Raw genomic sequence first — 14635 nt, forward strand, 5'->3', positions numbered from 1 at the left:
ATAATATATGCAGTAACTACAACAGTGAAAATGGAAAGACCAACAACTTTAAAACCTTGAATGCTCTAAAATTAGTCCCAAAGAAAGGATGACAAAATGTGCCTCACTTCTTTTTTATTTTTTTCAGAAGAGTGGGGTTGTGAGTGAGAGAAATTGTACATACTGTCAAAATAAGTTGATATATTTTTTAGTTTCGGTGAACTGCTTTTTCCCCCTTTTTTAATTCTTTGTTATAGAAGATGACCTTTTGGGGAGAGGTGGAGGGAAAGATAAATTTGGAAATTTATATGATATAAAAATGATATAAAAACAAAAGATTTTGTTTAGTTGTTTTTCAGTTATATCTGACTCTTTCTGACTCCATTTGGGGTTTTCTTGGCAATGATAGTGAAGTAGTTTGCCATTTCCTTCTCTAGCTCATTTTGCAGATGAGAAAACTGAGACAAACAGGGTTAAGTAATTTGCCCATGATCACAGAGCTAGTCAGTATCTGAGGCCAGATTTGAACTCAGGAAGATGAGTCTTCCTGACTCCAGGCTTTGTGTTCTATCCACTGCACCACTCAGGTGCCCCAAAACAAAAAATACCAATTTTAAAACAGGGTGTTAGCAATGAGTAAAGAGTTGGAGGGATACAGCTAAGAGTCTTGCACTGGAGATGAATGTCAAGGACTCCACTTATACTTATTCTATGGAAGGAGTAGATATTGAAGCTCTTTGCGTTGCCTTCCATGCTGGTGTAGCCCAGTCAGACCAGACCATTTTTCCAAGAGTCACAATATGAAAGAGAATATTAGTATAATGATGCAGACCCCTGAAAATACATTCTCAGGCAATCAGAGTACAGATTTCTGTAGTGACATAGTTAAATCTCTGTCAATCAGTTACCATTTATTGGGTACACAGTATATGTGCAACATTGTATTGGGCTACATGTGGAATTACAAAGATGTTTTACCAATACTACCAAATTTGCTTTAACTCTCCTGGAATCTTCAAGATATTTCCAATTCCTAGATCGTCATTCCCCTACTCCAAGAATGTTAGCAACACCAGAGGGGAAAAAATTATTAAGCCCCTTCCTCCCTCCCCATACTTCCTTCCACCCAGTCCTCACTTTCCCAATAGAGTTTCTTGGAAATGGAATCTGTATAGTTGGCAAGACAAATGGCAAAGGAAAAAAGGTGAATTGTCTGCCCTCAGAATGTTTACAATGTTCTCCTGATACCCTAGAAGGAATATGGCTTAGAAACATCATACATTTCAGGGAAACAAAGTTAAAAGATACAGTTCCTCTTAGTTAGATTTACCAATAGTCTGGTTATTACCACTGTATATCAAGGATCTGTGATTTCATCTTTGTAGGTACTCCCTTCACCAATACAAATCACAATCCCACTATGCCCTTAGTAGGTATTCTTCTTGAATTGCTAAACAGAAAAACAAAAAGAGCCATTGCCTAGCAACCAGTCCTCTTCTAACTTAGCTAGACTGGACAAGAAACATGCAGCCCATTTCTGGAACCATACCACATTTGATCTTAGCCCAAATAAGTCAAGTAATAACAACTAACTGATTTAGACTCTAAGGTTTGCAAAGCACTGTATCTACATAAATGTGTGTGTGTGCGTGTGTGTGTGTTTGTATACGTATGTATAGGTAGTTATACACACATACATATATGCACATGCAGACACATACATACACATGTGTAGGTATAATGTGTGTACATGTGCATTGTATTGTGTACGTGCATGTGTGTATGTATATACATGTGTATATGTGTATATGTGTATGTATGTATGTATATATATATATATATATATATATGAAAATCTCATTCAATTCTCACAACCCTGTGGAGTTGGTACTATTATTATTATTTTACATATAATGAAACTGAGGTTAGGAATGATTAAGTGAACCAGCTAAAAAAGTGTCCAAGGGTAGATTTGAATCTCTCCCTTTCTGACTCTAGGCCTAACACCTTAGTGCCTTCATCATGTGCCCTTCATGCTGATAGGACCTGCCAGAACTCGGGCTTCACTGACATAGTCTTCAAGAATCCAACACTACTTCCATGCTTTGTTAAAACATCCAAATAGAATATTAGTGGGGGTTGATTATTGTATTTTTTTTTAAGGAAGATAGTAGATGTTGCTTTTACTTTTCCTATGCCCTTCTGCAAAATGGATGTGAAGACATTATTAAAACTGTGATTTAGAAGCATTTGAAAACAGTCACTAAAAATCATTCTCTTGAAATTGCATTTCACTAATTTCTATGAAATGGCAGTGCCAGTTGATAGCAGTGCTCAGAAAAAAAAAATTCTGAGCATTGCCATTAAATGCTCAGAAAGTTCACTATAAAATTGGCAGGTAGATTAGCATATGTAATGGCTAAATCAAATAAGTATTGTATGATATATGCAAACTTTCAAGCTTCTGCCATACTCCTGTAACCATATTGGCTATCTTATATATCCTATTAATTTAATATACAGGAGAACCCAAGGTTCTTCCACTAAAAAATCACATGAGGCCATATTATTTAAATTAAGTGCATGAGAGCTCCTCTAAGATTATTTAGTTTATGGAGCTTCATCTATGTATTTTTAAAACTCTTCTTATGCTTCCCTTTTTTTTTAAGGCCACTATATGTATGTGGACTCTGTTTACGTCAAGCACTTCCAAGAGGTCGCCCAGCTCATCTCCCCAAGGACAACAACTCCCATGTCTGGCTGCCTGTCTTTTTATTACCAGCTCCAGCAAGGAAATGACAATGTTTTCACCCTTTATACCCGGGATGCCAGTGGACTTTATGAAGAGATATGGAAAGTTGACAGCTCTCTGAGTGAAGCATGGAACCTAGCTGAAGTTGACTTCAGTGCTCCATACCCAACGGAGGTATTATTAGTTTTTCCTGTGACTACAGCATGCTCCCCTCCCCCCAAAGCCTTTCAAGTGAAATCTGCCAAAATTAAATGGAAATAAGTACAGTTTTATAGTTCCACTTATTATTCATTTCTTTACAGCAAGATGTATCTTTTGTCAGACCAAAGAATAAAATGTCAAGCAGATTTATTGAAAGATTCTTTTATGTGATCTTGAAATAAGTACAGTGGATAATAGGGTAGCGCCTCCTATATGCCAAGCATTGTGCTAGGTTCTGGGGATACAAGTACAAAGAATCAAACAATTCCTATGCACAATTATGTATGTATTTATATGTGTGTATGTATACATGCCTAAATACATACATACATGCATGCATACATGTATATTATATATAATGAAGTGAACAGATATAAATATATACAAAGTAGTTAAATGCAAGGTAGTTTGGGAAGGAAGGCTCCAGCAGTTGGGGGATCACCTAAGGTTTCTTGTAGATGCTACTTGAACTGCATCTTAAAGGAAGAAAGCTACTCTTTTGTTCATTGTCACCAGTTATCAAGATTTCACTTGGGAGAAAGACAAGGAGAAAGACTTTATTCATTCATTCATTCATTTATTTATAGCAATAGCTTCCTAATTGGTCTCCATTCCTAAAGTCTCTCTAATCCATTCTTCAAACATCTGCCAAATCATTCAACCTATTATATTCCTAAAGCACAGGTCTGACTGTGTCATTATCTTGCAAATCATTAATGAAGGCTTTGCACCAGCTTTAGAAGTGTATTGCTTCCAGGGAGTGACATCCCTCTCTACCTGTAGAGATGCCTGTGGATGAATGTCCAAGTTGTACTGAGGAGGGTTTTTTTTTGTTGTTCAGAAGTTTTAGTTGTGTCTAACTCTTTTTGACCCCATTTACTGGAGTGGTTTGCCATTTTGTTCTGCAGCTCATTTTATAGATGAGGAAACTGAAGCAAACAGGGTTAAGTGACTTGTCACATAGCTACTAAGTGTCTGAGGCCAGATTTGAACTCAGGAAGACAAGTCTTGTTGACTCCAGGTCTGATGCTCTATCCACTGAGTTACCTAGCCGCCATTGAGGAGGAAGGAAATTATAATAATTGCCCCCTTCTGAAGCTTCTGTTTTAGGAAATCCCATAATAACCAAGATCTTTAGTCAGTGTTTGCAATGCTTCTGTTATTGATAGTAAAGTTTATTCACTAGTATATACTAGATATCTATATCTATATATACATATATATCCTAGTTATATATATATATATATATATATATATATATATATATATATATACACACACACATAATTATTCATTCATATCTCTCCATTTTCACTTTTCTACTAGCTGCAGCATTTCCCCTTGTCGTGAGTAAAGGGCTAGAGAGATATTTTGCTGTAAGTACTTTTGGACAGGATTACCTGCTTATCCATTGTATAGACCTAAAAAATGTTTTCTTTGGTTCCTGATACAATTCTTCCATAACACTCCACCTCCAGTAATACTGTGTCTGCTTCAGAGGATGTGTTATTTCCTAGCCATTTGTCACACGAAACTTGTAGCCCAATGGAAAAGTTCCTATGAGCTCAGAGCCTAAAGAGGGAAGAAAATTATGTGCCTTCTACAAAAGTCAAATGACTCATAGTCTTAATGATATGGGCCTATTCTGCAAACTCCCATCATCCTCACTTAAACTCCTGGGTTAAAATGTGTTTTTAATGGAGCTCTTAAAAACATTTTTCAATGCCAGCATCAATGCTGAAAAATTTCAATTCTAGACTTTAGTCTGTTTGAATATAGCCCAATGTGTCTTGCATGTGTCTGATTATGAGGGAAAGAGTTTGCATCTTTTCTCTATTATTATTCATACTTAAAAATATCCTAGGAAAAGCCCCATATACTACAAAAATCAGGGACATTTATTTATGTGGATTTCTCCCAAATAATAAAAAAAAACCTCAAGAATTTTTTCTCCTTCTCTCTAAATAAGATTGGCAACATTGAGTCCATCATGCCTGAATACTCTAGGAAAATAGAAATGAGTATGTGTACACACACACATACATTTAAAAAAAAAATTCAGCTGCCAAGTAAAATCTAACTTGGTGATTTGTGGATTTTTCAGCCACAGATTCCCTGATTGTCTTATAAATTTAAATTTCCCCCTTCTCCCATGGTCTCATCTCTCAGTTCTCTCCAAGGTTTCCCCTCAATGTGCTGGACCCCAGATGTGAATTTACTCTTTTTGTATTACATCACCATCTCTAGGCAATCAAGTCCGTGTACTGTCCATTGTATGCTGAAATGATCATAGAATGTTATGTGGGACACAGGGACCTTGGAAACCATCTAGCGAGTGGATAGAACACTGGGCCAAGAGGGCCTGAATTTAAATCCAGCTTCAGATACTTATAACCTGTTGTGACCCTGCATAAGTCACTTCACCTCTGTCTACTCAGTTTCCTTATCCATAAAATGGGGATAATAACAGCATCTACCTTACAAAGTTATTCTGAGGATAAAATAATATTTGTAAAGCACTTTGCTAAACTAAGCATGCTATATAAGTGCTAGCTATTATTATTATTATTTTCTGGTCCAAACTTCTTTATTTTGCAGACTGAGACCCAGAGAGGGAAAGTGATTTGCCCAAAATTGTGCACTGAGTTATTCATATCTTCTGTCTAGTGATCTCTCCCCTAGCCATGCTGCTTTACATTATTGACTGACTTAAAATAGGGCACACTCTGAATTGAATGACTTTCCCAGCTTTGGTGAAGGATTTGTATTGATGCTTGAATGATTCTCACCTAATGCCTTTGTGGTCATAAGGCACATTTATAAGATTCCTTGGGTTTAGGAATAGAGATCATAATAGATGTTTTACAGGGACTTATTATTATTTAGATTGTTCATTCATTTTAAAAGTATTTATTAAGCATTGACTCTGTACCAAGTCCCTGAAAATAGGACAGAAACAAAACCAGCGCCTCCTCTCACAGAACTTAAAATCTGCTGGTGTTCAAGCCAATTTACCATGCCTGGTCAGGTTGCAAGCTACTGGAATGAAAGATTTTGCCTCTGTTATTGGGGGAGGATTTGTTTTACCCTTTAAAAAGTTTTTGATAGATTGTAAGCTCCTTTGATGACAGAGTCTGTTTCATTTTTGTCTTTGCATCCCCAGTGCCTAGCTCAGTGCCTGCCATGTTGTAGGTGCTTAATAATTGCTTATTGATTGATTGATTGATTCTTTTAAAAAATACATTTCATTGTTGCCTTTTGTCTTTACATCAAATGTTTTTTTCTAGAAGCAGGAAATCCTTTCCTCTTTGATACTGAAACAAAGGTAGCAAAGAATAATAGCAAAGAAAAACAAAGGATGATAGCAAAGAAAAACAAAGAATAATAAAGAAAAAAAAACCACCTGATACATTGATCACATCTGATAATGCCCTACCTGGCCTGCCTATAATCATTCTCTGCCAGGATCACAGAGCTAGAGCTAGAAGGGATTGTACAGGCCATCCAGTCCAACCCTTTCATTTCAGGTAAGGAAACTGAGGCTCAGGGGGATTAAGAGACTTGCCCTAGGCCACATGAGTAGTAAAGTAGCAGAGATGGAATATCAACCCTAGATCACAGTGATCTCTCTCCACTGTACCACCCTGCCTGCTGAGGTAGAACTTTCATTGATTCTTATTCATCTCTCATTGATATCTGCTCCTCAGCTTGTTACAGAATTCCACATGTGAGTCAGAGAAAGGACCCACTAAAGTGAAATGGAGTTCCCTGTGGAGAGCAGAAAGCAGAGGCCAGTCTAATCTCTCTCTGCACAAGAGCTATTATTCCTTTCACTTCATTCTGCCACTCTGACAGCAAGTTACTTGCATGTCATAACTGAGACCCAAGAGGAGAAAAGGGAATTCACTAGGAAATTGAAGCCTGGTGGATTATTTCTCATAATCCCTAAAAGTAGCCGTGGGTTATAAAAGACATTGCCAGATATTTTGTCCTACAGCACATGAATCAGTAAGTAGAAACCAATTTGCATCATCCCTTGGCCTTAACCAGGCCATCATAAATCTTGAGTAAGAGCACTTAAGTCAACCCACAGAATATTTAAATAGTTGATAGAATGTCATTTTCCTTTGCAGGTTATTTTTGAAGTTGCTTTTAATGGTCCCAAGGGAGGATACATTGCCCTGGATGATATTTCTTTCTCTCCAGTTCACTGCCAAAACCAGACAGGTAAAGAATTTCATTTTCTGTTTCTTCCCCTCTAATTTTCTCCTGTACTGTATTCTCCTTATGTGATACATTTTAATTTAGCCCCACAATTATATTAGTCCCTGCCCTGGATGCAAGGGCCTTATCTAGGCTTGAATGAGCTGAGTTCTGGACCTTGCTCAACACGGCAGAGTGTAGGTGTGGGCAAGCAGGAGGTGTTAATGGCTGTGTGTGAGGATGGCTGAGGTACTGAGGAAGAAGGTGTGGTAACTGAAACATTAATGTAAGGGATTTTGCTCAGACAAGGATGAACTCTCCTAACTTCTTGGGGATCTGGCTGTCATATGCCCTTCCTAGGAGTGATATCAGGAGGTCAATAGCAGGCTATTAAAACTCCAGGACCCCAGGATAAAATGCAAACTTTTCTGCTTGGCTTTTTAGAGCCCTTTACAATCTGGATCCAGCCTCTCTTTCCAGGATTATTTCACACTCTTCCCCTTTCACACCCTTTGTGCTTCAGAACAGGCCTATTTTCTCTTCCTGGAACTTCTCATTCCCTTTCCTGCCTTCATGCCTTGCACAGGCCGTCCCTCAAATGGGAATGTACTTCCTTTTCCCCTCTGCCTCTTGGAATCCCTAAGTTATTTTCTTTTCTTTCTTTTTTTTTTTTTTGGCAAGGCAATTGGGGTTAAGTGACCTGCCCAGGGTCACACAGCTAGCAAGTGTTAAGTGTCTACTCTGAGACTGGATTTGAACTCAGGTCCTCCTGACTCCAGGTCCAGTGCTCTATCCACTGTGCCACCTAGCTGCCCCTCTAAGTTCTTTTAAGGCTCAGCTCAAGAGCCACTTTTTTGATTCCCTCAAGTTGTTCAAGCTTTCTCCTCCTAAGTATCAGGTACAGGATAATTAGCTCAGTGTTTTGCAAATAGTAAATGTTTAATAAATAGCACAATGTTTTGCAAATAGTAAGCATTTAATAATTTTTCCATTCATTTCATTCATTTGTATGTACTTATCTAATCACTTTTTTAATTCCTCCGATAGAATATAAATTCCTTGAGCACAAGAACTGGTTTTCATTTAATCATTGTATCTCTGATATCTAGTGCAATGTCCTTGTGCACAGTGTGTAATTAGTTATAATATTAGTAATTATTATTATCATTAGTAATTATATTAGTAATTTGTTATATTGGATTAGATTCTGTTTCCTCTACAGCCCCTTCACCTTTTTTTTAATATAGTATAACTGGATCTCCATTTTTCTGGGCCTCTATTTTTATTAAGTGTGAATATGGCTTACCTATCACCATAGATGACATAGGAATTGCAGATTTAGAGCTAGGAAGCACCTTACAAATCACCTAGTCCAACTACCTCATTTTACAGAAGAAGAAACTGAGGCCCAGAGAAGTTAAGTGATTTGCCCAAGGTTGCATGGAGTCAATATTTGAATCTATTTCCTTTCATTTCAAATTGAGCTCACTTTCCTTAAGAAGTTCTGAGCTTCCATGCTTATTAAGTACTTATGATAAAAGAATGCTGACTACCTTAACTCCCTTCAAGAGGACATTGAGTGAATTAATTAATTAATGACGGCAAAGCCATCCAGATTCATTATTGACTATGTAAGTGTTGAATTTACATCTGCTTTACATACAGAATTTACTGTTTCAATGTCACTGATCCAGACGTTCCAAATGTCCTGATGGTAATGGCCACAGCATATGCTACAATTTCTTTATGCTGGCTTCTGACAGAGAATTACAAGCACTTAATTTTATTCTTTCTCTCACAATATGAACATTCAAATTATATGTCTTTTCCATGAGAACTGTAACTCTCAAAAGGATCCCCATTTTTTTTCTTCTGGCTTAACTGGATAAAAACAGCACGTTTAATTCTGGGCATTTTAGGACTGGAAAGATAAAGAGATTTGGGGAAAGGGGCAGAAAAATTGTCCAGACCTCAGTTCTCAAGGAGTTTCAATTATTTGAGAGAGCATTAGAAATTGTAGGGACCCAGTCTGGTCGTCAATTACATCTGCTTGTTTATAGCTTTTTAATGGGCTGTCTGTCTATCTGGCCCATAAAGGATCAAATCAGATGTCTAAATTTGACATCTGGGGCAAGACTTTCATTTGGGATATGATTGTTGCCGGTTTTGATCAAAGTTCTGGGGATGTGACCTGAGAAAGGTAATTATTTTTATAAAGGATATGAACTGAAACTGCCCCCAACCAAAAGGAACTGTACTAATCTATTGAACACAGAACTGAAATATTCAGTTTTTATTGAACTATGAACCTATTAATGACCCCATGCTTCTTTCCTAAATAAAGGCCCAACTTTTTAACTGTGTTTTCTTATGGCATTCTGTATGACTGAAAGTCACCCAATACAATGGTCTTTGAAAAATGAAAGGTGTGGGTTCCTGAAAAGGCAACAGAGAAGGGCATATGGCACATGGAAGTAGCTTGTGGCAAGCCACCAATTAAATATTACACAAGAGAAGAGCCATAAAGAATGACATAAAATAAATGCATGCCTGGAAGAGAAGGTGGGATGGTCAGATATCGAGAACAAAAGATGGTGGATGAACAATTCAAAGAGATTTAAGTGCTTGAAGTTAAGAAGAACTGAGCTGTATGACTCAGAACACGTCAAAACCCCTGTAAAATGAGGATACTAAAACACCCACTTCATAGGGCTATTGGGAGTATCAAATGAGATAATAAGATCAAATAAGAAAAGATAAAAATAAAATAAGATAACCTTAAAGCACTATATAAAGGCCATTACATTTGTACTCGGCTCAGTTCCCCAAAGTCAAAGGTATGGGTTACAGTGTGATTTTTATAAATATCAAACACAAAAGATAAGACCAACATTTTGTCTTGATATTAGGTGGGACACCCCACCCCCATCCCATCCCTCTCCCAGAGTATTAACAGGAAGACATGGATAAGCATCACATGAGATGGGCTGCAGTCTGCACCATTGAGTACCACAAATGTAATTAGAAATCCTTCTAAGTATTAAAGCACACCCTAGTGAAACAATTAGACAGAATCCAATCCACATTCTGTGCAAAATTACTTAACTAGAACAAAACTGAGACATCAATATAGTCTTGAAATAGGTTAATATTTCAAATCAAAATAGTATCCAAATAGGCCAATATTTCACTTGGTTGGAGCTCCTTACTCTTTTACACAGAATTCCTTCTGTTTGTTAATAATACCTTGCACCTGGGTTGTTTACTTTGAAATTCTTAATTTTTTATTTTTACCAAGTTAGAGAGATTTTCATGAAGTGAGATTCATATGCACATCTACCAGGCTGTCTGAAAAAAAGTGCAAATTCTCTTCTGCTATGTTTTTAGTTAAGATTAAGAGTGGGGAAGAACAGAAGTTTGGGCTTTTTGCCAAGGGAGCTAATCAATTTTAGCTGTTCTGACTTTGCCTAGAATAATGATACTTATTCAATAATTGCATCTACAAATAAGCATGTTTGCAAGATATGTAGGAAGGAAGGGAGGGAGGGAGGAAGGAAGGAAGGGAGGGAGGGAGGGAGGGAGGGAGGGAGGGAGGAAGGAAGGAAACTTAATAAGTGACTAAAATATGGCTAAATGCTGTTGAAAAAAATTCAAAAGTGAGCTGTCCTCAAGGAGTTTACTCTCTAATAAGTGAGAGTACATATGCAGGAAATGGAGGTTAGGGAAGGGGATTCACCAAATGCTTAATCAAGATCTGTCTAATAACCGGAAAACCATCTACTCTCTATCAAAAGCCCTCTCAGACGGAAACTGAAAAGGAAAAAAAAAAAGGAGACCTAAATTGTTGTCAGCTGGAATCTGCTTTATGACTTTCATTTAGCAGATGTTTGGTTTGACTCAAAGTCTTAGAAACCAAGCCCTCTTACTTTATACTTGATATTTATGTTTCACATCTATTTTAGGGCCTTCTGTTTCATCAGAAAATGTCTGATATTTTGGCCTTATCTTGCATCTTTGATGCCTGGAGAAAAAAATATCATACTGTGCCCCAAATCTTTGGCCTTGGGTAACTGATGTGAGCACAAAGCTGCTTTTAAAATTTGTAGGGCTGGTGCTGGGTTCAGCTCCATTGGGCAGAGTAAAAGATGAGAAACATCCCCAAGTCTTCTGAGTTTCTTACTTATTGTGGCTTAGACATGGATCCCACCTTAATTAGATCTTCAGCGTCAATACCTAACCCATCTAAGACCCCAGCTGGGAAAAGCAATTCATTTGTTACCCTCTTCTGATCTTCATAGTCCTTCAGAACCTTCTCATTTTATGATCTTGTTTGGCTTGCTAGATTTCTACTTTACACAAAAGGAGGGTTATTTTATCTTTCTGGGCCATTTTCAGAGGCTTCCAGCTGCTTGGTTTTTTCCCCCCTTATTTCTCTAATATGTCATCACCATATCCTACAGCCTAATTATGACATTCATAGAATCCTATAGCTTTAGAAGTGGAAGGCCCTTAAAAAATCACCTAGTCCATGGGGCAGCTAGGTGGCGCAGTGGATAGAGCTCCAGCTTTGGAGTCAGGAGCATCTGAGTTCAAATACAGCCTCAGACACTTGATACTTACTAGCTGTATAACCCTGGGCAATTTACTTAACAGTGATGGCTGCCTCACCAGAAAGCAAAAAATAAATAAATTTGGAGGCAGCTAGGTGGTGCAGTGGATAGAGCACCAGCCCTGGAGACAGGAGGACCTGAATTTGAATCCAGCCACAGACACTTGACACTTACTAGCTGTGTGACCCTGGGCAAGTCACTTAACCCCATTGCCTAAACACCTCCCCCCCCAAAAAAAATCATCTCGTCCAACCTGAGAATCTCAGTTCTGCTGCCATTGTGTAACTTCACTGGGCCTCACCTGTACTCTGCTGTAAAATGAAGGGTTTGAACTATATGACTTCTAAGGTCCTTTCCAGCTCTATATAAACGATCCTATGTACTTTCATTTTACAAATGGGGCAAATGAGGCCTAGAGAGAGGTTGCATAACTCAATCAAATTTATACACATGGTATATAACTCAGGCCCTTGGTCTAAATCATCTGATTCATCTGACTTTTCTATGGCTAGGGGGTGTGGTTGATGGAGTTCTGAGACTAGAGTTATGAAGACCTGAATTCATATGTGGCCTTAGACCCTTACAAACTAGGTGGCCTTGGGCAAGTAGCTTAATCTGGGTCTGCCTCCATTTCCCCAACTATAAGATGGGGATAATAACAGGAGACAGGGAGATAGAAGGGTCTGGCATGCTAGGGTCCATGGGGTCACAAAGAGTCAGACATGACTGAACAACAACAATAAATAATAGTACCTACCTCCCAGGCTTATTGTGAGGATAAAGTGAAATAATAATGGCAAAGCACTTAACACAGTGCCTGGTACAAAGCAGGCTCTTAATAAATCTTTGTTCCCTTCCCCTTCCCTCCCTCCTTCTCACCCATATTGTCCACTTCTTGAAATTTAACATAAATTGGGCTTGTTTTCCCAGTAAGATTATTTTCTTGATTTTTATCGATTAATTAGTCAATAGACCTTTATTACGAGCTTACCACATGACAGGAATTATGCTGGCCCCTGGAGAGGCAAAGACAAAAATCAAAGAAATAAAACTGAAACAAGTTCCAGTATATCCTGCCCTCAAAGAGCTAACATTCTGTTGGGGAAAACAAATACATAAAAGAGTCTATGCAAAATTGATACAAAACATACACAAGCTAATTCTTATAGAAGTGCTTAGTAGGCCTTGGAATCAAGAATACGTGATGTTATCAGACTTAGCTTCTCACATTTTATTTTTAGATTTTTCCTTTCTGAGATTTTTTTCAATGTCTCAGACAAATTCTTTTTTTCTTTTTAAGGGATATTCCTTTAGGAATGAAAATCTATTTTTCTGACTTACTAAAGAATACTATTCCAGCTTCAGAAAGTATGTTTTCAAATGCCTACCAAGTTGAAATCACTTCTTTACATGGAGATAAACAGAGCCACTAGTCTGTCTATTTTTATCCTGTGTAATCCCTCTTAGCCAGTTGATAAACGTAATGCAATTCTACCACAGTATTGATTTTTTGTGGGGGAAGGAGGTATAGGTTCTGAGTGAATGATGGGATGCCCTTGAACTTTTCTAAATTGTTGCTTTGGGGAATGATCTTTTAATGCCTGAACTAGACATTGAGCTATATGCTTTGAGTTGTGATCTAAGTTTTCATTGCCAAGTAACAGAAGGGTGAGTAACCTTGAATCCATTCATTGTTTAGACATGGCCTTGCATATCCTCATAATAAGAGAGCCCTTTTTAGTGATCTGAAGGTCTCATGTGATCATGAGGACCTTGTGCCAAATCTGACCAAAAGGTCACCATGAATGTTGAAGCTTTTCAGATAATTTATTAATAGAGTTTTCAGGATTAGACCTAAAAAGCAGAAATCATATCTATTCTCAAAAGGTAATCTAGGCTGAGATACCGTTTTTAGACCTTGACAAACTCGCTGAATTCATAAAACCTAAACAGCAGCAGCAGAATCACAGATAAAGCGGTTATTCTGACTTTTTGAAGAAAACATTACCCTAGAGAGCAATGATTTTCTTCAGACAGATAAACACATACTATTAATGTCAATGGAGTGAAGCTAAAGATATCCAAAAACATCATAGAGAGATAGCTGTCTGTAAGTATTAAGAGAATAGTGACTATCCAAAAAGGAATGTCATTTCAGGAAAACACAACCAAGATTCACAAAGGTTATCTGTGATTTCATGAGCATGGGGGACCTTCTAGGATGAGAACTAGGTTTAGGGAACCAAATTATAACCCATCTATAATTATAACTTGTTGTATCTATAATTACAGCCCAGATTATAACCCGTCTATAACTTTGTAGATAAGTCCTGGTAAATTACCCAAGACACAGAGAGATTAAGGATCTTCCCCACAGTCACGATGCCAGTAAATGTTAGAGACAGCATCGGAACCCTGGTCCTTCTGACTCTGAGCACAATAATGTATTCTCTACTTTATGCTGTCTCTATTTTGCAATTATATTTTTTGGGGAGAGGGCTAGTTTAAGGGTTAGAGTCCAGATGTATGAGTTCATTGGTATAACACTCACGGACAGGAAATGACTTCTCCCAATTCAGGTCAGAAACTCTTCTATTAGTTAGAGTCTCAGAGAGCTGCCTCTAGGAAATAATCTTTGTGAAATATCTGCTTAGACTTTGTACATTTTTGTTTGAGTATTTTTTGAATGGTGAGGGAACGTGAAAATAAATGCTGAAGGTCTTGATGCATCTTGATGGGAAATTGTGTTTTGGAGTCTGGATCTCATGTATTTACCAGGGAATACAGAAGAATGTGGAGGGACGAGGGGTCCACAGGGAATACAAAACAGATTTATTCTTCATGCCAAATGATGATAACATGTCAGCAGGCCAGATGTGTAAAACATTTT

The 14635-nt window shown here is 37.7% G+C and overlaps 1 protein-coding gene and 1 long non-coding RNA gene across 3 annotated transcripts in view; one reads left to right on the plus strand and one right to left on the minus strand.

The window, feature by feature from the left end:
• MAMDC2 (MAM domain containing 2) overlaps positions 1-14635 on the plus strand; it is a 222146-nt gene that overhangs the window by 127098 nt on the left and 80413 nt on the right. For both annotated transcript variants that reach the window (XM_021001775.2, XM_021001776.2), the window contains exons 6-7: positions 2649-2905; positions 7066-7159. In XM_021001775.2, coding sequence (XP_020857434.1) covers positions 2649-2905; positions 7066-7159 — 351 coding nt within the window. The remainder of the gene's footprint in view (positions 1-2648; positions 2906-7065; positions 7160-14635) is intronic.
• LOC110218813 (uncharacterized) overlaps positions 1-14635 on the minus strand; it is a 92533-nt gene that overhangs the window by 75379 nt on the left and 2519 nt on the right. The gene's annotated exons all lie outside the window — the stretch shown is intronic.

This window comes from Phascolarctos cinereus, unplaced genomic scaffold (assembly GCF_003287225.1).
Source record: "Phascolarctos cinereus isolate Bilbo 61053 unplaced genomic scaffold, phaCin_HiC Scaffold_4;HRSCAF=312, whole genome shotgun sequence".
In the NCBI taxonomy this organism is placed as follows: Eukaryota; Metazoa; Chordata; class Mammalia; order Diprotodontia; family Phascolarctidae; genus Phascolarctos; species Phascolarctos cinereus.